This window comes from Orycteropus afer, unplaced genomic scaffold, assembly GCF_000298275.1.
Source record: "Orycteropus afer afer isolate SDZICR_OR568_19922 unplaced genomic scaffold, OryAfe1.0 scaffold00015, whole genome shotgun sequence".
Lineage (NCBI taxonomy): Eukaryota > Metazoa > Chordata > Mammalia > Tubulidentata > Orycteropodidae > Orycteropus > Orycteropus afer.
Genome location: NW_006921602.1, coordinates 18,395,633 through 18,418,067, shown reverse-complemented (window position 1 = coordinate 18,418,067; position 22,435 = coordinate 18,395,633). Strand labels below are relative to the sequence as shown.

Sequence of the window (22,435 nt, the reverse complement as noted above, 5' to 3'; positions counted from 1 at the left end):
AGGCACACTTCAGTCCTCGAAGTGACATCTTTGCTTTTCATTACTTTAAAGAGGTCCTCTGTAGCAGATTTGCCCAGTGTAATATGCCATTTGATTTCTTGACTGCTGCTTCCATGAGTGTCCAAGTAAAATGAAAATCTTGACAACTTCAGTTATTTTCTCCATTTTGTAGCACAGTAGAAAACAGAAAAATGTGATAAAATGAGGCAAAAACAAAATTTCCAATTAATTTATTGAAATTCATTAATGTTTCAAAAATATGATACATAACAAATCAGAACACAAGTTACTATATTCCTTATAGGTCAAAGGAAAATGAAGTATTACATTTCCTTAGTAAATCAAGACCAGTCCTAGTATTTCTTACAGGGACCACATCAACATTTTACACACACAGTTACCATAATTGAGTTTCTCACACTGTAAAATGACAGTACTAGTCTAGGCAACATCATCTGAATAGTAGAAAAAAAATGATTACAGTACATTTTGTCTAAATGACAGCATGTGAACTTGTGGTAAAAAATTTCTTGAAATACATATTAAAGTGCGTTAGTTTTTTAACAAACTCTGAATCGTGTGCTACATGAATGGTGCCCCCAGGGCTGTGCCAAGGCAGCGGGCATGACCACCACCAATATTTACTAACTAATTTTAAGCAACCACTTAAGGGACATAACTTCAGAAAGTCTGTATACAAAAAGTGCAGTGGAGAAGCTGATTATTTTTAACGTTATTTTACACATTCCTCTGTAGTGAAACTGAATGTGAAGATGTAAAAATCTCAAAATGCATACTTTAACTTGTTTTCAGAATGTCTTATAAGATAAAATTAAATAGCTATCTGAAGTAAACAGACTAGTATCATCATAGTACTAAACTCTTGGTCTGGTGCTTGATTTATTCTTAAGTGCTTTATGTGCTATTTTACATAGCTTTTTTTTTTTTAGTTCTCAAAACAAATTAAAAAGATTTATCACATAGGTAGTTGCAACAAACTGTTCTATTTAACTTTTAGTATCACTCTACTGTTCTCCTCTTTTCACCCACTATTTAGAACTCTGGGGTCCCTGGGTGGTACGAACTGTTAATGTGCTCAGCTGCTAACAGGAAGTGTGGAGAGTTAAGTCTACCCAGAGGCGCCTCAATCTGCTTCTGAAAAGGCAGCTGCTGAATACCCTGTGGAGCACAGCTCTGTTCTGACACACACGGGGTCGCCAGGATTTGGAATCAACTCGATGACAATTGCTATTAAGAACTTTAAAGAAAAGTTACATCACTGGGCCTTATCCCTGATCTAATTCATTTGAAATCTTGGAAAGAGGGAGCACGTGAAGTGCTCCACAGTTAATTTTTGTGTACATGCTCAGAACATTGAATAGGTAACTCTCCCCACCCCTTCCCTTAACAGTTGGCTTTCCCATGCAGTTGACTCTCCCAGCAACTCAATCCTCACCATTTCTATTCTCTGTAATAAGCTCAAAACTCACTGCCATCGAGTCAGATCTGACTCACAGTGACCCCTCCTTGGGTTTCCAAAGTGTACTACAAAAGTAGATTGCCCAATCTTCCTTCTGAGGAGTAGGTGGTGGGTTTGAACCACCAGCCTTCTGGTTAGCAGTCAAATGCCTTAGGCACTATGCCTCCAAAACTCGCCTGTAATAAGCTGTCTAACAGAATAAACCAAAAAAACCCAAACTCACTGCCACTGAGTTGATTGCAACTCATAGTGATCCTCACTGGGTTTCCAAGGTGGTAACTCTTTACGGAAGCAGACTGCCTCTCTTCCTTCCATGGAGCACCTGATGGGTTTGAACCACCAACCTTCTGGTTAGCAGTCAAATGCCTTAGGCACTACGCCACCAGAGCTCCTTATCTAACAGAATAGTTGGCCGAAATTCTATTAATTTCTCTTGCTACTACATCCCTCTGAGATTTGCTCCGTGATTCTTTTTTTTCCCAAATAAATCTACAGAATGGGAAAGGACAGGAATGAAAACAAAATAGAAATGGTGTAATGATCTCTATTTTCAGCCTATCTCCTCTTCCCTTCCAATGGAGTAATGCTAATTTTCCACATGTAAAGTAGAAAAGGGAAGATAGATAAAGCTACTGTCATCTTAAGATACAACCATATAACCAAGTTCATTAGGTAATTGGCCTCCTCTACCTATCAAATCCTAATGCTAATTTATGTGTCAATTAAGGAAATCTAAAAGGTAGCTTCTACATGAAATCAAACACTCTTTCAAATTCCCTGAGCATTTACATAAAAATAGTCAGATAGTAACACTACAGTCATTTAAAAGAAGTCTCTATCAAAAAGTGGATCCTTTACCTTTTAAAATTTCTAGAATTGCAGTTGAAGAAATCACAGCTATAGATATACTTGTCAATCAGCAGATTTCAGTATTCAATGCAGTGTACTAAACAGTGGTGCTCATTTTAGAAGAATAAAGTTTACCAACCATGGAATACAAAAAATAACCCACTCCTAAACTTTCATCTGAGCACTGTAATTGTTGACCCTCTCTGTTCAAGCTTGCTTGCTTCTGTATGAAGAGACAAAGAAAGCAGAGGAAAATATGAATGCCTGGAAGCACAAGTACAATTTATTTCAATGTATCATCAGTCTTTTTCCTTTTTGTGCCCCATGTCTCCTTATTCACATATTCTGTGCTTGCCAAGTTTTCTTGGATATAGGAAATGGCAGCACTAGCTGCCATACCTGCAGTACTTCCCTTAACAAGATTCAGCGGCATCTTAGATAACAGCTAACTCTTTACCCTTTTATAGTTTTCTTTCTCTTTCTTCATCATCCTACCTAAATTGCCCTGCCAGACTCTAGATCGTAGTTTTCATATCTCTCTTTGAGTTATAGACTATTAAGCTTAATACAGTGGGGCCAATATAGTGTTTTTCCTTGGTGCTATTTAGGTATATGTTAAGCAGAACACAGAATCAAATTACTTCAGATTACCTCACGAGCATCTTGAGTAAAAAGGGGCACTCAGAGCCCAAGTATAGGAAAAAATAGCATCAGAAGCATCAAATTAAACCTGTTCAATTAGATTCATGACCCTCTGGTAGCATAGTGCCTAAGGCACTTGACTGCTAACCAGAAGGCTGGTGGTTCAAACTCACCAGCCACTCCTCTGAAGGAAGATGGGGCAATCTACTTCCGTAGTGATACTGCCTAGGAAACCCAAGGAGGGGTCACTATGAGTCGGGTCCAACTCGACGGCACATAAAAACAACAGTGGAAAGGTAAAATAATACATTTATGTGTACTTTCAATTCAGCCAGCAATGAAAAATTAAAATTAAAAAATATGGGAGAAAAATTACATAGCTACAAACTACAAATAGCAAACTTAGTTATTGAATTTACTCTATAACTACTAGTTAAGATCTTAAGTTTTACTGTTATGAAACATTTATTATGGGACTTTTCCCTATACAAGATTCCATTAAAGGTATAAATTAAAGCAAACTTCCTTTTAATCCAGTGATTCACAGCACATCCTTTCTGCTATCAAGTGTTATTGCTGTTCCCTCTAAATTTTAATGTTCTAGTAGAGTAATATAAGCTATTTCTAGTTAAAAAAATTTTAAGGAAACTATTCACTTTTGGAACCAGTTGTATCTGTATTTCAGTACAATAATCACAAAAGCAAAAAACACAATAAAGAGTTGAAATTTCAAACAGAAGTACTTATTATGGTGGAAAACTACCTATTAAAAAATAAAATAGCCCACTCTGAACAACATCTATAGATGAAAGTCTACTTAAAATGCTTTATAAACAGAGAATATAATCACAATGAGATTCAATACGATACTTTATTCATAATATTCGTATTATGAATTCAGAAGGAATGCCTAAGTTGCTATCATTAGTTGCTTCTTCAACACGAGTGTTTCTAAGATTTGAGCATGCAGTAACGGTCCTGGCTTTATTCACTACAATGACAGTCCAGGATCTGCCTACAGCTGCTAGATCCAGGATAAATCAGGACTGCTGAGAAATCTCTCAGGTTGGGAATCCCCCAGCATCTCCCATGATTGGATTTAAGTTAACATACCAAGTTCATGACTGGAAAGGATAAAAAGTAAAGGAAAGTTCCCTTTTTGTCATAGAAACTTCATACTAAGGAAGGCAATCATAAAAGACATATGTGTTCAGTCTAGAATAGAACAAACCTTAAAAATTTAGCTGACATCCACTTCTATTTTGCTACTCCAGTTCACTCTTTCGTAAAATATTTTATAGGAAGGGATGAGGAGTAGTACGCTGGAAGGGTACTATGTTTACCATATGTATGTGAGTCACACAAGTACACAGACACATTAAATTAGTTCATGTACCTGAACATTCCTGAAATCATACATAACAGCCCTCAAACCAAAAACCAAACTTACTGCCATCAAGTCAGTTCCGACTCACAGAGACCCCTCCTTGGATTTCCAAGGTGGTATCTCTATGGAAGTAGATTGCCCAGTCTTCCTTCCGAGGAGTTGCTGGTGGGTTTGAACTACTAGCTTTCTGGTTAGCAGTCAAATGCCTTAGGCACTATGCCACCAGAGCTCCTGTAATAGCCCTACCCTGTGGTAAAGTTGTTTTTGTGGGTAATTAAGTTCTGTTTGGAAGCACAAGTATAATTTATTTCAGTGTAAAGTTTAGATACTTACCAAATTAAACAGGGAGTTTACGTGCTTATTTCAGGGATATCATCAAACACAGCACAATATAATGATGCTTTAAGACTTATAAAGTTAGCCTAATTTATAGTACTGTCAAACATGATTCAACAGAAATGTGAAAACACACCATATCTGACTAGGTCAAACATCTACCATTTACAAGAACTGATATGGAAGTATTTTGGTAAAGTGCCCGCCTTGAGAGCAGTTTAAAAAGCAGCCCTTGTTTTCTACAGAAAAGTAGTGACAGTAAATAACTCATCCCATTCCCTGTACTACTACACGGCACTCACACCAATTCAGGGGAGTGATACCCTGGACACACAGCTTATTTCACATTAGTGAACAAACCTAAGATTTTTATGAAGTTCTGACTTCTGGCCAGAAGATAAAATGTTCCATTTATACATATATACACTCTCCAATTCCAAGTCTCTTAAATTCTCTTAGTTCCAAAGATGGCTTTTTGAATTATCTTTAAGTTTAAAAAAGGAAGGTGTGCAATGCCCTTGTATTTGAGCTTCTGAATTAATGTACAATATACATTAAGTGAAAAAAAATTAGGATAGTACTAATCTACTTGGATTATGTACATAAACAAAAGGATCTTTGGGTATTCATGAGACCCAGTTTAACTGTCTCTCACTTATGAGCAACTTAATTTTCTAAGTTACCCAGGAAATGTATTTAACCATTTACAAAAACAAAATTTCTAACATGTACTTTACAAAATCAAGGTCTTATTTATCCGCCTATTTGTCCACAAGACAGGTTATACATTAAAAAATACTGCTTAAAAACATAAAAATATATATTATCTCTTTCCTTTACCATTTATGCTTATAAATATTTTACTGAAGAAGATGCATCATTCAATAAACGAATGCCAAAACTGCTTTATAGAAAGTGTGGTTCTGATGTTGTAAAATAAAATATAAAATGATTACAATACAATTAGCTATTAAAGAGCTAAATTCAAGAGATTTGCAAACCAATACAGCAGTGAACAGTCTCTTTTACAAAAGTCCATTAGGAAGAAGTCAAGTCAACTTTGTAGTTTGTTACATAAAAATAGGGTCAATAAATGCATTATAAATGCAAAAAAAAAAAAAAAAGAAAACCAGGAGCATTGCTTCATGGGCACATTCTTCTGTCTTGTTAGGATTAGATGCCAAACTTACTGTTCACTTTTTGGTTCATCTTGTTTTCCATTAAGTTCTTGATCAACTCTGTGAAAAACAATGTAGAAGATGAGAGACTAGGAACTGAGTAATTTTCTTTCTAAAAATAATGATCACTTTTAGCATGGAATATTATTGTTAAAACAAAGCTTTGCAAAGAAGCAAACATAGTAAAAAGGTTACCAAACATTACTTCCCTAACCAGGAAAGAGAAATTTTAAAGGCAAGAAGTCACTGGCAAGATATGTAACTTTCTTTAAAAATTGTAACATATCTTACATACAAGTGCACATATACCTTCTTAAAGTTCACAGTACAACTGACATATTAAAATGTTGACTTATAGCTTGGCTGGGGCAAAGATTCACATGGTAAGAAAGACTGGCAGGAAAAACAACTGCTTCAGAAATGATTTTGTTAACTAAAAAGTGTCACTTATGCTACCAGTTGATCTACTAATATTTTTAAATGCAGAGGTAAAAACACTTATTTATAGAAACCACAACAATTCTCCAACATTTATGCGCAGATTAAGAATGTGAATGCATTTCACGTGTTTTGACAGTAAAGAGTCATCAGAATTTAAGATTCAGAAATACCTAGATGAAGATTAAAAATCTGACTAGAATTAGTGGTAAGTTACACAGAAGTCATACCAAAATTTATGTAAGTGGGGACTAGAAGATTACATAATTACCACACAATTATAGACAACCCTTCAAAGATAATATACAATAATCTATCTTTTTTTTTTTGGTAGTTGTTTGAATTACTGATAGGAGTGTATAAATAATCTTGTATGATATACAAAGATACTTTTCACACTGATTTCCATTACTGTGATCATCACACACTTGAACTGAATCAGACCTAAAAGCCCTGGCCTGTGGTAAAGTCAGATTAACAACATTGAAAAATATTTTTATACTAGTATAAAAAAGTTGAAAGGTACACACTCTTGAAACGTTATACAATACAGACCTACTAGGTTCAGTATCTGAAATATCCTTGAACTAATTTCATAATTATTTTGTTTTAAAACTTATTTGAAACATTTCAATAATTGCTATCTGCCTGGTCATACTTAACTGAGTTGGCTGAAAGAAACATCTGAAAAATTGCAAACTATGATTATACTGCACTCATAATTTTATACCCCTCCCTACCACCGGTACTCAAAAGGGAGATCTCACCTTCAATAAGCTTCCCATACCCAGTACCTGTTAAGTTTTGGCTTTTTTTAAAAAATGCCTATTTCAAAAATTAAATTTTATCATTTTCAGGCTGGTAAGGATTTATTTATTTTTTAAGGCTAAAATAATTCTACAAAAATGAAGAAGTGCCCAAAAGACATACAAATGAAAATTTAAAAAATAAAGAAATAAAAAAGATAAAATAGAAATGGTAGGTTTCAAATAATAGATTTAAGTAAAAAGTACAATGAGTTCCATTTTCAATTTGTTTATGCTTAAATTACTTCTTGACAGGTGATTAAATACTAAGACTTTTTCAAAAAGCACATTTCATCAACTAGGACAATTCACTTGGAAACTTTATGAAACAACTAGCTTCAAAATATTCTACAATTCAACTTTATTTTTAATTTCAGACAGTTGTCTGGCAAATGCACACCAATGCCTAGGAAGGAATAAGAAATCAGCAACACTGTTCACTTCTCTGCAGAGTGGCTATGGGGTTTGAACTGCCAACTTTCTGGTTAGCGGTCAAATGCCTCAGGCACTGCACCACCAGAGCTCAGCTAAATTGTAAAGTGTTATACTGAAATGTAAGGCTTGGATTCTATCACGTGGTCAACTGAGCCAAAATGTGTTCAAAGTTAAGAAAGTTCCAGTTAGTTACAACTGGTTTCTTAAAAGGGTCAAAATGACCAAAGCTATCTACATATCTCTCATTTTAACTCTGAAGAAATGATCGACTGTATTAAATTATAAAGTTTTGTTAACTTAATTGTATTTTAAAATCCATTAACAAATTAGATCCAAACCCTACACTGCTGTCAACTATATATAAAACAGCAACTATTTTATACCCTTGCTTTTCATCATCTTATGTCAAGATACGAAAAGACAGTTGGTTATGCTCAAAGCAGAAGTGTTCAGAATTAAATTTAAAATGGAAAGCAAAGTATTTAACTGTTAAAAGCCACACTGAACTTTTAGGTATTTTATCACATGTAGAATCTGGCTGGTTAGCAGGCCATTTAAATTTAAGCATTTAAGGAAATCAATGTTGGTTAGCCAAAGAATATATACATTGCAAATATAATCATCAACCCCAGGGAAATAAATTCTGATCCCTTAAAAAAGTTTGCATAAATATTTCAAAAGCACAATTTATAAATATAAGGATAATGGTGAAAACAGATATAGTTTCAAAAGTATTTGATGTTTTAAATAGTACTCTTAGTAATTTCTCTAGTTTTACCTCTAGTATTTATACCAAGTAAAAGGGGGGAGGGGTTGTGGCCTTGAATGCCTAATTAGCATTATATGTGGTGTTAATACAGGGTAACTCCAACTCATATTTAGCATAAAGAACTTTGGCTTCACCCTGTATTTGGATAATCAAAAACCAAACCAAACCCACTGCCATCAAATCAATTCTGACTCATAGCGACCCCCATTGGGTTTCCAAGGCGGTAAATCTTTCCGGAAGTAGATTGCCCCATCTTCCTTCCACGGAGTGGCTATGAGGTTCAAACTGTCAATCTTCTGGTTAGCAGTCAAATGCCTCAGGCGCTGCACTACCAGAGCTCCTTAGCATTTGGATACTGGGGTGTATTTATATTTACATATGCTATTATCTTTGTCTACAAGCTAACCAACCAGTAAGGAAGAGTTAGTTTGCGCAATGCAAATGGACTAGTCTAGATGCAACCCAGTCAAGGTGTGCATATACCTTTTTTGTTTCTTTTTTAACTTTTCTTCTTCATACCTTGGTAAGGAAGAGTTATTTCAGTAAATACATTGTTATCCATAAAAACTACAAAAAAAAAAACCGCACTAAAAATAAACCCATTAAAGTTTGCAGGCAAAACTAAAAATATTTAATACACTATGTATAAAGTCAAAACTGACTTAGTAAATCTGGCTTTGACACATTAATCAGACTAAATCCTCAGATTAACAGAGTAAAGGAACTATTCTGTATAAAATTGTTGCTCAAGTATTTTTGTTAACAGTCCTTTACACCAAGTCCTTCAAAAGTTAGACAGAAATAAATTTTGTAAACAGAACAGATTCCAGCCACTGGAAAGCACAATGGTGGTTGTTGTTATATGTCACTGAGTCGGACCCGACTCATAGCAACCCCTCCTTGGGTTTCCGAAGCGGTATCACTATGGAAGTAGATTGCCCAACCTTCCTTCTAAGGAGTGGCTGGTGGATTTGAACCGCCAGCTTTCTGGTTAGCAGTCAAGTACCTTAGGCACTATGCTACCAGAGCTCCTAGTATTACGGTTTGGCTGACATAAATAATATTTAATTTCTTTAGCAATATGGTTCTTTGATGACATGATGAGCTTATTCAGATTTGGAGAGATACACTTCTGGAGAATGTTCTTTAGTACTGACCAATTAAGAAATCATCTCTTAGATTGTGCCCAGTCTTTAAAAAATATAAAGTCAGTCACAGTAAGAAATTATTTCTTCTAATTCTTCAACAAATAAGCAAAAAGAAAATGGTGACTCATGCATGGGGAAGCAGTCTCTAGGTCTAGGAAGGTGGGGGGAAATGGCTTCCTCCCCTTTGTTTTAATTATAAAAGAGCTGTTGTTGTTGTTGTTGTTATGTGCGACCCCTCCTTGGGTTTCCAAGACAGTATCACTACGGAAGTAGATTGCTCATCTTCCTTCTGAGGAGTGGCTGGTGGATTTGAACCGCCAGCCTTCTGGTTAGCAGTCAAGTGCCTTAGCCACTATGCTATCAGAGCTCCCTATATAAAAGAGCAGTTACAAAATATTTATAACAGAATTAAGTAAGAAAGAAGAATGAGTAGTGAAAAATATTTACCTCTTGCATATGAAAATATAAAGATCCAAGACAATTAAATAAATAAAACAAAACATACTGTTTAATGCATTCTGGTATGCCAACATATTCCATGGGGACAAGTTCCGCTAGTTCTGCCAAATTAAAGACGTATCTAATTTTTTGGCTGAATTTTGAGCTATGGAAGAAAATAAAAACAATTATCTCATTACGTCTGATCAACAGAACTCACAAGAAATTTATACAAGAGTTTTGTTTTCAAGAAAATTACCTAATAAACGGTCTTGTAACAGCCAGCAGTGTTCTGATAAACCAAGAGGGATGTACAATAATTAGAGATTTTAGGTTTTTCCGTAACCTGGAATTAAAAAAAAGAATAAAAACTCTACGTTTTCCATTGCTAGAAGAAAAATTAACAAGCTGAATTGGCATAACATACTACACAAAACATTGTTCCACCTCCTACTCTGGCGAGTAGCGACTGGGATCTTAAAAGCCTGCAAGCAGCCATTTAGATGCAACGATGGGTCTCTCCTTGTCCAGAGCAAAGAAAATGAAGAAAACCAAAGATTCATGGAAATAATTAGTCCCAGTGACTGGTACAACATGCGATCCGCAGAGTATACGACTATGAGACCAGAAGAACTAGATGGTGCCCAGCTACCACTATCAACCACTCGGAGGGGGATCTATATAGGAGATCCTGGATAGAGAGGAAGAACAATGTGGAACAAAACTCAAAATCATTTGGGGAAAAAAAAATGGGGGGGGAGACAACCAGGTTTAATGGTCTGATAGAGCCTGGTGGAACCACTGAGACTATGGCCCCTAGCTTCCCTTCAGGTCTGGAATTGAACCCACACCTGTGGCTTCTAGACAAACAAAGACAGGCATATGAGTTGAACATTTACCTAAGGTAGATACACTCCTTGGAGAGAACAATCATGGGAGAAAGAAGGGCTGTTTAGGCGCAGGGAGACAACTCAGGGGGCAGGGGCGCAAGGAAGGATGGACACAGGGAAGAGGTGACTGTTGGGAGAAAGTGGGAGGGGAGCTGTTGCATTGTGAATTATAGTCAATTTGTGAGATAAAGTGTAAGTGAACAGCTATATGGAAAGTGTATTTGCTTTGTAAATTTTCACCCAAATCACAATTAAAAAATAAAAATTAAGACATCAATAAGTCTGTACAAGTTTATACAAAACAGTAAATTAAATGCTCACCTAAGAGTTCTCCAAGTAGTATTCCTGATGACAAGAAAACGCACTCTTAAATTCTTATGATCCCCCGACATCACTATAACATAACTTTACTTCATTTGGCTAAATTTATATCTATGGTAGAGCTTATTTTTTTATTAAACATTTCCTCTTATATATTCAAGTTCTGGTGGCAGAGTGGTTAAGGCATTTGGCTGCTAATCAAAAGGTCAGCAGTTTGAATCCACCAGCTGCTCCATGGACGAAAGATGGGGCTGTCTGCTTCTGTAAAGATTTCTGTAAAAATTTTCAACCCAATGGGAGTCACTATGAGTTGGAATCAACTCCATGGCGATGAGTTTGCTTTCTGGTTTGAGTATACATTCACTTGTTTTTAAGACTATCAACCAGAGGTCTGTCAATACAGAGTGAACTGTTTCATTTGCTAGGACAGGAAGGAAATTGGTACTAATTCCTTCAATATCATGAAAGGGCACCATGCAGGCAGAGTGGTAGAAGTGGACATGATCATAAGAACAGACACTATGAATCAGACCTGACTCCCATTCTTAAGGAGTTTAAACTGCATTGAATAACAAGATTATTCAAAGGAGTTCCTATCTTTTAAAGATACATATTGAAATATTTTAGAGATAAAAAGACAAAATGTCTGAAATTTGTTGCAAAATAGTATTGGGGAGGAGAGAAAATACTAAATATTATCCTAGGCCTCTTCTTTTTAAAATGACTGAATAAAAGTTTAAAAATTTTTTATTTCATACAAAAATAAAGTGGCCATTAAGAATTGTGTGGTTTTTTTTTTTTTAAATCAGAAGAACTGCCCATATCTTATTAAGGAAAAAAGAGAAGCTATTAATGAGTCTAAGTGGGTCACATTAATTCAAATTAGCCATGACCAAATCAAACCAACTGCAGGGTCTCAGTTTCTTCCATTAGCATGGATTTCTAACTACCAGGAGAACACATTTCTAGAACTTATAATAAAAAGTGATTACAGTTATACAAGCACCTCTAAAAAAACATTAAACATGCTAAGCACTATAAATCAGGCAAGAACTCAGAGAATGTAATAAAATAGGAAATGTATTAAGTTCTTCAACCTTTCCCAAATGTAAACTCTGGTTAGTGTCCAATGTGGTATAAGTAAGGAGACAGAATTTTTTTTAGCAAAATACTGAAGGATTAAAAGAGATAAAATTTATTTCCTTTGTGACTTTCTACAATACTATGCTGAGAAAATAAAAACCTGCTAGGAAATGAATAAATGTAATGGATACAAGTGGTAACAGAAAATAAAATTTAATCTAATAAGGAAAATATAAAAATTATTCAGCTTTCAACTTGTATTTTTATTACCTTCTGTCAATCTGCTGATAGCATTTCCTAAGCCATCCCAAACTGGGCATTTTTCTTCGAGTTGTTGCACCATTTAAGTAAACTATCATGTAGTTTTCTGCTACTAACAGCTCCAAAGTGCCAATAACATATCTGTAAAAACAAATTAATATTAACGAAAAACCATAAAACCCACTGCCACTGAGTCAATTCCAACTCACAGTGACCCTATGGACAGAGTAGAATTGCCCCATAGAGTTTCATAGTGAACCTACAGGACAGAGCAGCATTGCCCCATATAGTTCCTAAGATTATAAATCTTTATGGAAGCAGACTGCCACATCTTTCTCCCACAGAGCAGCCAGTGGGTTTGAAGTAAGACCTCTTGGTTAAGTAGCCACGTAGTTGGACAAGTATGCCACCAAGGCTCCCCAAATTAAGATTAAGCCCTAAATATTGCTGTGTAGAATGGAACTGGGTTCTCTAAATTATATAGTTCCCCTCCCTCTTCCTCAATGAAAGCAAAAACTCTTCATTTCTAAACATGATATTATGATTTTTTCCACCCAAGTTATGTTTTGCCAATACATACTGAAATGTTTACAGATGAGATGATTGATGCCTGGGATTTGCTGATAAATAAAACAGTGGGGGGAGGAGGGAAAAGTGGGAATAAAGTACAAATTGATCACAAAGGTTCACCATAACCTCTCTCTTCCTTTGTATATTTGAAATTTTCCACAATGAAGTTTTAAAAAACTGCACTAACCTGAGACATAGAGTGACTATGAAAATATAATTGAACAGAGTCATCTCAGTTATATTTGGCTTCCAGGGCTAACTGTAATTTAGATATGTCAGAACAAGTTATTTCTTTGGACTTAATGTGTCTTCAACATGTGAAAATAAAGGTGTTGGAACAGATGTTTTAGAATTTGACAATTTTTCTGTAGAGTGGGAAAACTAGTTTCATAATACCAAGGAATAAGGACTTACAGAATCACAGCTGGGACATTTACAATTCTGACATTGCTAATGTTCATTTCCTTAAACTGGAGATCTACTTAGTTTAGAATTCTGTTCAAACATTTTTGTGAAGACGTACTTACTTAAAGAGATTGTCCATCAGGTATCTATAGTTAGGTTGACTACTTTCAGGCATGAAACAGACAGCAAATACAACAATTGCATTTAATCCATCCCCATAATATCCTGAGGGGGGAGGAAGGAAACACAAATTAAATTACCACTGTCATTTACTCAGAAGATTCCTCAGAGGAATCTGCATGATTGATAAGATTACAGTAGTTTACCTTCCACAAACTTCTGGATCAAAAAGTAGGTTTTATACTTTATGTGGTCTTACACAGATCTTTAAATCCCCTCTTCCAAGTTCCCCGCACCCCCCAAAAAAACAACAAAATTTGAAGAGGAAAGAAGGTGAGCATAAAAACTAAATTACATATCTAAACTGGCATAATTTTAGCAAGGAGATAAATATGATATAATCTAAGTGGATACAACCAACATTTGAATTATTTTTTCATGCACTCTTATACAATTTATGTTTAAAGTAGACACTATTTAAAAGATAGTTTTATATTCAACAAGGCCTAGCATTTGTAGATTTTAGGATATTAAAAGATTACATACCTCTAACATAATTCTAAGCAAAGAAAAACAGTGCTAAAATGTGTTTCAATTACAATCTCTAGATAATAAGTTTTATCCAGTAACAAATTTTTCTGCTTTAACCTTCATTTCTATAGTAAGGTTTCAATGTTGCAAGTTCATTAGAATCTTCACTACCTTTATTAATCCCTCTGTCACAAAACACAGTAAATGTGATAATCCAATAGGATAAAATGGCCTTAATTATTTTCCCCTCAGAAAAATAAAGTGCCATTTCTGAAAGATTACACTTCACCATAAGGTAGGTCTCACAACTTGCTTCTCATGAACTGGCTGAATTAATGTATAGTTGTGGACTTCTTAATCCAGATTACCCTGTTTTCTTCATCTGAATACGATTAAATTAGGCAGAAGAATATGACTGCAAATATTCAAGTGATGTGCTCTCAGATGAATGAAGACTGTACAAAATAGCAGGGGAATGCATTCAGCAGAGAGTAAATTGAGTGGAAATGACTCTATATAAAAAAATCAGTCTCTTAACCTATGAGTCCCCTCTCTCCTGTGATAGGAAGATACAAGGTAATATGGGACTGTGAGGTGCCCTTTGGGGAAAAAAAAAAAAGTCTCCAGTGTAAAAAATATATATATAGCACAACATTTGCCCATTTAACATTTTAGTCAGTTGCTGCTTTTGCCTACTACTAATATTCTGGCACTATTTACACAGTGACCAGGTAAGCTTCTATATATGGCATAGTGAGACTAATATAAGTTATAACTTGTATTTTCAGAGCTTTTCCTATTTGACTTATAAATTTCTTAAGCAAAGGGACCATGCCAAGTACCTTTGAATACTCCACAAACACTCAAAGTAAGTATCCCACAAAATGTGGAATGTGCTAGTTTTGGTAGAGTTCATTTGTTTAGGGTTTTAAAGTAAATTAAGAGACAGAGTTTAAAAAGTCCAAGACTTTACTCACATCCACAAAAAGACTCATACAAGAATGTTCACAGTAGTTTTCTTCATAATAGCCAAAACTTAAAACAACTCGAATGTCCATCAAGAGGAGAGATAAACAAAGTGTAGTTTATCCATGCAACGGACTACCACTCAACAATTAAAAACAAGAAGCTACAGATAGATGCAACTTTATGGATGAATTTCAAAAACATTATGTGCAAAAGAAATACAGAAAAGAGTACATACATGATTCTACTTCCATGAACTTCTAAGAACACTAATCACAGGTGCTAGAATCATAGTTATTCTAATACCCCATAAGAAGGGGTATTAGCAAATTTTCTAGGTCAATAAAAATGTTTTGTATCTTGAGAAGTGTGAGATTTGTGGTTACATGGACATTTGTTAAAACTCAGTGAACTGTATACTTAAAATCAGAACATTTCACTGTATATAGATTATACTGCAAAGAAAAGGGGAAAAATAAAGTCCCAGTTTTGGGTAGCTAAAAGATAGGGGCTGGAGAGACACAGTTTTCATTGTATACACTTTTTTATACCTACTGAATTTACTGTGTGCATATATTAATAATTTTTAAATGTTGGTAGTATCCTATATCAAACCTGTTATGTTCCTGAAATAACAGGAAAAATTATTATTATTTTTTCAAAATTATGTAGGATCTCAAGAGGGGTTTTCTGGAAACTTTTTATTTCTGATATTACATTAAGAAACTGGAACAATCTTCAGTAACTCTTACCTCCGTGGCTGATAACTTTTTTATAGGGCTCAATTGCTTTCATGTCGACCCTGTGGTCCTGTTCTCCAATTCTGAACAAACGCCAGCGCCGTCCATCTTCTTTTTCCTCTGCTGCTGTGTATTCAGTAATTGAGTCTTTCCTAATTACTTCAGTAGTTTTGGGTTTTGGAAGATCATCTGTCAAAATAAAAAGTTTGGAAATGACAAATTATTATTGTCACAATAAAAATAAAATTACACGTTAACCACTTTACTATCTAATTTGATTATTCAGAACATTTTTCATTATACCATCTGTAGAATTTTAAGTATCTCTTTCACAATAGGAAGAAAGGCTTGCTGTTTGTATGAGGCCATTTATGTATTTTGGAAATTATAGTTTTTTAACTTTTATTACTGCCTAATTCAGTAAAGCACCTAATCAGAGTACAGTGCATATCCATAAATTCAGACAATTCATACAACCATCAAAAGCTTAGTGTACTGGTCCTGTAATGCCTTTCTAGATTCTGTCTATGAAGACACTGTTCTTGACAGTTACTACTATGTGTTACTTAGAGTAACTATCTGGAAGCCAATTCTTTTTGTTGAGCACATAAAATTATTCTCCAAATAGTATAATATCAGATAGAAAGTGGTTAACTAGCAACAATCATTTCTCATTTGATCAGCTTTATAAAGCAGCAATTTATTTGTAATATTCTGAAGTGTACATGCAAAAAAGGGTATTTAAATCAACATTAGCCAAAACATAAACACCAATAGTTAAGTGTAATTTATGTTTCAAGATTGCATTTTAGATGATTTTTAAGGAAGTAATGATTTTCAGAATTTTAGTATCATAATCCTTACCAAAAGATGGGGGGAGGGGAACCTACTGCATGTTAGTTCTTTGTTTCCAAGACAAAGCTGTTAACGGAAAATATCCTTCCAGGAAATGACTACAGTAGCATTAAAGAAAGAAGAGACAAAACACAGGCAGAAAACTATTTCAGTATCTTTATAAAATATTTCTTAATACTGGAATGTTTATTGAACCAGCAAAATAGGAAGAAAATAGGCACAAAAGATATGTCAAGAATCTTACTCTTCTAACAGCAGAAATCTAATGCTAAACACTGCTTTGAAGTGAAAAACATTTTAAACATGGAATACATATATAAAAATTATGTATAACTACATATATAAAGATACTGTATACAATAATCACATAATTAAAGCAAGCATGCAAAGTAATACATGCCCATTCCTTTGAATGCCAAATAATAAATGATAAGGAATTAAGGTTTTCAAATCAATGGTACTGTATCTTTCCACAAATAACAGATGTGTTAAATGTTTTTTTTGCAAACCGCACAACCACCTCATGCGCTAGTTTCCTATGTGCACTATTTGCGTGAGTACATTACATGCAAATAATACAGTATAATTTAATATAAGGTACTTTCACAAAGTATTTTCAAAGTACAGCACTATCAGATAAATCTATTTAAAAAACTCCCTTCTTCAGACTTCTTTTCAAACTCTTAACTACTTTCCGTATATTCACTTAATTATATGCTTACGTCAAGGTTTTTTAGATTTTATTTTTTTTTCTTAGCTAACCAACTGAATAAAAGATGACATCATAATAAACAAGCGGTATTTTTAGAGCAACCATGAACAAACTTTACAGCATTGAGGCAGTTAAGAAATAAATAAAGCTACTCCTGTAATCTATAACCAGTTTGAAAGCTATGAGAATGTTTAGTTTCAGCAGAACTTCCTATCTTAGTAACAACTGTATAAACTTTAAAAATAATAATTTATTATTTAAAAAAAAGAAATCTCTTAATATTATTTTAGTTATTTCGTGATGAAGTTTTTCCAATTTTCCTAATATACGAATGCCACTGTAAAAACATACATATATATGAAGACAAATATTCATTAATAAAAATCAGAGAAAAAGAGTGAAACACTTACCTTCCCATTCAAACTCATTGCTGTTCTCTGACGGTGTATCTAAGCCATCTAAGTCAATTTCCCCACTTTCATCCAAATCATCTGACAACACAGAGCCATCACTAGGATCCAGTGTCAGGCTAATGTCTGGGGCCATTAGTTTCTTTCGTACTTTATTGCCATTAACTTCTAGTGAATCTAAAATGGAAAATAAAGTGAAAGATATATTAGAAGGAATGCTTAAATGGTCAAGGTAAATAAAAGAAAAATGTCTAATCACTTCATTCTTGAAAAAAGCAGTATTGGTTAAACACAATTTTAATGCACTGGTTAATTTACAAACTTTGAATTTTTATCTTCCAGAAAGATGTTTACCTGCATTTTATTGAGTAGGCAAAGGCATCTGACTATGTGAATTGTAACAAATTATGGATAACATTGAGACGAATGGGAATTCCATGATACTTAATCATGTTCATGAGGAACCTGTCCACAGACCAAGAGGCAGTCATTTGAACAGAACAAGAGGTTCTGAATGGTTTAAAACCATGGAATGTGTCAGGGCTGTATCCTTTCACCATACTTATTCAATCTGTATGCTGAGCAAATAATCCAAGAAGCTGGACCATATGAAGAAGAACACGGCACCAGGATTGGAGGGAGATTCATTAGCAACCTGTAATATGCAGATGACACAACTTTGCTGGCTGAAAGTGAAGCCTTGAAGCACTTACTGATGAAGATCAAAGACTACAGCCTGTGGTGGGGATTATGTCTCCACATAAAGAAAACAAAAATCCTCACACCTGAACCAATAAGCAACATCATGATAAATGCAGAAAAGGTTGAAGATATTAAGGATTCCATTCTACTTGGATCCAAAATCAACACCTATGGAAGCAGCAATCAGGAAATCAGATGTCATACTGCACTGGGCAAATGTGCTGTAAAAGACCTCTTTAAAGTGTTAAAGAGCAAAGATGTCACTTTGAACACTAAGGTGCACCTGACCCAAGCCACGATATTTTCAGTAGCATCACATGTCTGTGAAAGCTCAATAAGGAAGCGAAAAAGAATTGATGCTTTGAATTATGGCACTGTGAAGAATACTGAAAATACCATAGACTTCCAGAAGAATGAACAAACCTCTCTTGAAGAAGTACAACCGAATGTTCCTTAGAAGCAAGAATGGCCAGAGTTTATCTCTCATACTTTCTTTGGTCATGTGGTCAGAAGGAACCAGACCCTTGAGAAGGGTAACATGCTCAGAAAAGTAGAGGGTTAGCAAAAAAAAAAAAGGGGAGAAGACCTTTAACAAGATGGACTGACACATGGCTGCAATGATGGGCTTAAGTACAGCAATGATTGTCAGCATGGTGCAGGACCGCACAGTGTTTTATCCTGTCATACTTAGGGTCATTATGAGTCAAAGCTGAATTGACAGCACCTAACACTGGTTCTACATCATGGCAGGATATAAACAAGGTATCTTAGTAAGAGTATGTGTTTTTAGGTATTAGTGGCAGACTTTACAGTTACTTCTGACTGCAAAAATGACTATCACCACCCCCTTATTGTATAAATTTCAAGGACCAAAGGTATGTTTTTGGAAGTTCAGTTTCCAAAAATAACTAAAGCATTCCAAAAACGCTTGACTGAAAGTTTAATTTATCCTTTGACTCCTTGTGATGGAATAAACACGCAGTGTAGTTTTTTTCCTTGAAAAAGAAATGTGTTCAAAAATAGCAGAGTTAAAATTTATCATTTCAATGAAACTAAAAGTGTCAAATTCTTACCGGGCTGGCTCTCTGGTCCAGTTACAGCTAGTATATCTGCTTCAATACTATCATCTTCTGGTAAAGGTCTAGAAGACATATACATATACACTTTTAAATCAAGAATTTAGAAATTCAAAGGTCTTTTAAAAATAGCTTTTATAATTGTACGGAACACTGTGTAAAGCAGTGTTTCTTAAACTTTAGTAATTTATAATCCACTTAAAAAAAAAAAGTCAGAATTGACATAATGTAGATAAGTAACACATAAAAGCATATATAAACTTTTTCTGTTAACAGTTCTTATACAACTATAAAACCAATATAAAAATTATCAACATTTTCAAAACAAATGTAATTCAAATACATGAATTTAATGCCATGGATGATGAAACTAAATTGCTACTGACCATGATGGCTACAATTCTTTTTAGTGGAGCATTCCTGTATCGCTATCATCATCATGTGCTATGCAGTGACTCAGTTCTCCCACTAGCTGTCCATCTTCCAAATGCTAAGGCATCTTATGGTCTATTGGAATGTCTTCTGACCATGGCAGCTAGTAAGCATCATTTAAATATAAAGTCTGCCTTTGTTCTTTCCCATTAACCCATCTGATGCCAATACAAATGTAAATGTGTCAAAGTGGCTGGCCAGATGATCTAGAAAACCCTTGTTTATTTATTTAAAAGCTTTATCTTTAAATAAAAACACAAAATTTTCAAATTCCTGTACATAACTAAAAATACCCCCCCTCCTAGCAATCCCTCAGATCCCAGTGTAAGCAATACCTTATTAAGGCATTGTTATCAATAGCAAAAATTTTGAAACTTAAATGTTCAAAACAAAAATGAAAGATTATGTAAGATTACAAAAAATATTTGGTTGGAAAGTAAGATTGTTTTTGTTGTTATGTGCCAGAAAATTATTCTAACTATTGGAAAGGCACTTTTCATTTTGTAGTATTCAAATACTAAATTTAGTATCACTTTAAGAAGCCCAACTTTCATTTAGTTAAGTGACATCTCAATAAACAAATTTTAAAGTTTTGTTCTAAATCTGTTCTTGTTTTGCAATATTGCTCACATTGGAAAATCTTCGTCTTGCCATTCTTCCTTAAGTTCCACACCTTCCATTCTCAGCCGGGCCTCAATGTCAACTACAAGCTCCTGATAATCCAGAGAGCCAACGTCCTGTGAAGAAGAGAGAAAAAGTTATAATTATTAGTAATATATTTTCTACTTTACTATTTATTTGCTGAAAAGACACACATTAATTCACACCTCCACACTATCAACCATTAAGCTTTAGCTTTAGCTCCATCATCTGGTCATGATATCAATTTATCGGGTTGCAACCATCATTATTTTCTTTTCTTTTAAGAATTAGAATAGAAAACAAAACAGTACTTTTTGTAGTATTTTTTCCATTGTTCATTGAAAATATTTGTTTTTAGCTGTATATTGCAAGTGTATCCTAGGTTATGATTTAATTAAATTTTTTATTCTTCAGATAGAGGTTAACTCTAGAAATTGAAAACTAGTAAAGAAAGCTAACAGAAAGGTTGGTAGTTCGAACCCAACATCCACTCCATGAGAGAAAAGCCCTGAAAATCTGCTTCTGTAAAGGTTCCAAAAAACCAAACCCACTGCCCTCAAGTTGATTCCGACTCAGAGGGACCCTACAAGACAGAGTAGAACTGCCCCATAGGGTGTCCAAGGCTGTAATCTTTACAGAAGCAGACTGGCACATCTTTCTCCTCTGGAGTTGGCAGATGCATTTGAACCCTGACCTTTTGGTTAGCAGTCGAGTGGAATGCTTAACCACTGTACCACCAGGGCTGCTTCCATAAAGTTCATAGCCTAGGAAACCCTATGGAGCAGTTCTACTCTGTCATATATGGTTGCTATGAGTCATACAAGGAGCTCTGGTGGTGTAGTGCCTAAGGCATTTGACTGCTAACCAGAAAGCTGGCAGTCCAAATCCACCAGCCACCCCTTGGAAGAAAGACTGGGCAATCTACTTACATAGAGATATTGGCTCAGAAACCCAAAAAGGTCGCTATGAGTTGAACTGACTTGACAGCAGTGAGTTTGTTTTTATTTTTTTTTAATGAGTCATACAACAATTTAGAATCTCCTAACTCAGCCAAGCAAAACGGGATTCTATGATTTGTATTTCCTTCTCTATAGCTTCAATGCCACAATTCCTGAGCAATTAAAGAAGTCTATTCAGTAGTTAACTGTTCAGTAAATCAATTGTGCTGCATTTTGATTTGCTTCATATCTACAACACGCCTTTCTCATACAGTTTGGAATAAGCTTTAAGAGACTGATCAATGAATGTCTTTGTTTATGAAACTACACATTTTAACTCAAGCCAAGAATTTTAATTTCAGTTTTTCCAAGGTAGGGCATGAGTCTCACTATCTTTGTTTTATAAAGTGAAGAGTCTAGAGATACTCCCATTGGTGATGGATTAAGAAATAGAAGTTTAGATGTATTATTTAAGAAGTCATAAAATCAACTGGTTAACAGTGCAACTACTCAGTAACAACTATTAGTGGGCTAGAGGCAGTAGATGAGTATTTCATTCACTTATATACTTATATTGTTGTTGTTGTTAGACGCTGTTGCGTGTTAATTATCACTGATGAGTGGAATGCAAAAGTTGGAAACGAAGAATCACCGACAGTTGGAAAATTTGGCCTTGGTGACAGAAATAATGCTGGAGATCCCATAACAGAATTTTGCAAGAGCAACGACTTCTTCATTGCAAATACCTTTCTCAACAACACAAATGGTGGCTATACTGGACTTCAACACAGGAACCAGACTGACTACATCTGTGGCAAGAGGAGGAAAAGCTCAATATCTTCAGCCAAAACCAGTCCAGGAGCTGATTGTGGAAC

The 22,435-nt window shown here is 34.8% G+C and overlaps 1 protein-coding gene across 1 annotated transcript; it reads right to left on the bottom strand.

The window, feature by feature from the left end:
* Positions 1-5,880: 5,880 nt before the first annotated feature.
* BNIP2 (BCL2 interacting protein 2) lies at positions 5,881-20,660 on the bottom strand. The gene is made up of 10 exons (XM_042783090.1): positions 20,611-20,660; positions 19,546-19,613; positions 17,771-17,947; positions 15,806-15,982; positions 13,559-13,661; positions 12,471-12,602; positions 10,166-10,252; positions 9,974-10,072; positions 8,804-8,839; positions 5,881-5,932 (listed from the first exon to the last, which is right to left on the bottom strand). Exons 1-10 carry the CDS (start codon positions 20,658-20,660, stop codon positions 5,881-5,883), a joined length of 981 nt encoding a protein of 326 aa, XP_042639024.1.
* Positions 20,661-22,435: the final 1,775 nt, after the last annotated feature.

Bases quoted from the DNA above. Each gene is read 5' to 3' on its own strand.
- BNIP2 (XM_042783090.1), bottom strand. From the start codon at position 20,660: ATGGAAGGTGTGGAACTTAAGGAAGAATGGCAAGACGAAGATTTTCCA. The intron at 13,662-15,805 runs GTAAGAGTTACT...CTCCCCCCTCAG, and splicing joins AAAAGTTATCAGCCACGGAG to GATATTATGGGGATGGATTA. The intron at 5,933-8,803 runs GTATATGCACAC...TGTTTTTCACAG, and splicing joins TTAAAAAAGAAACAAAAAAG to AGTTGATCAAGAACTTAATG.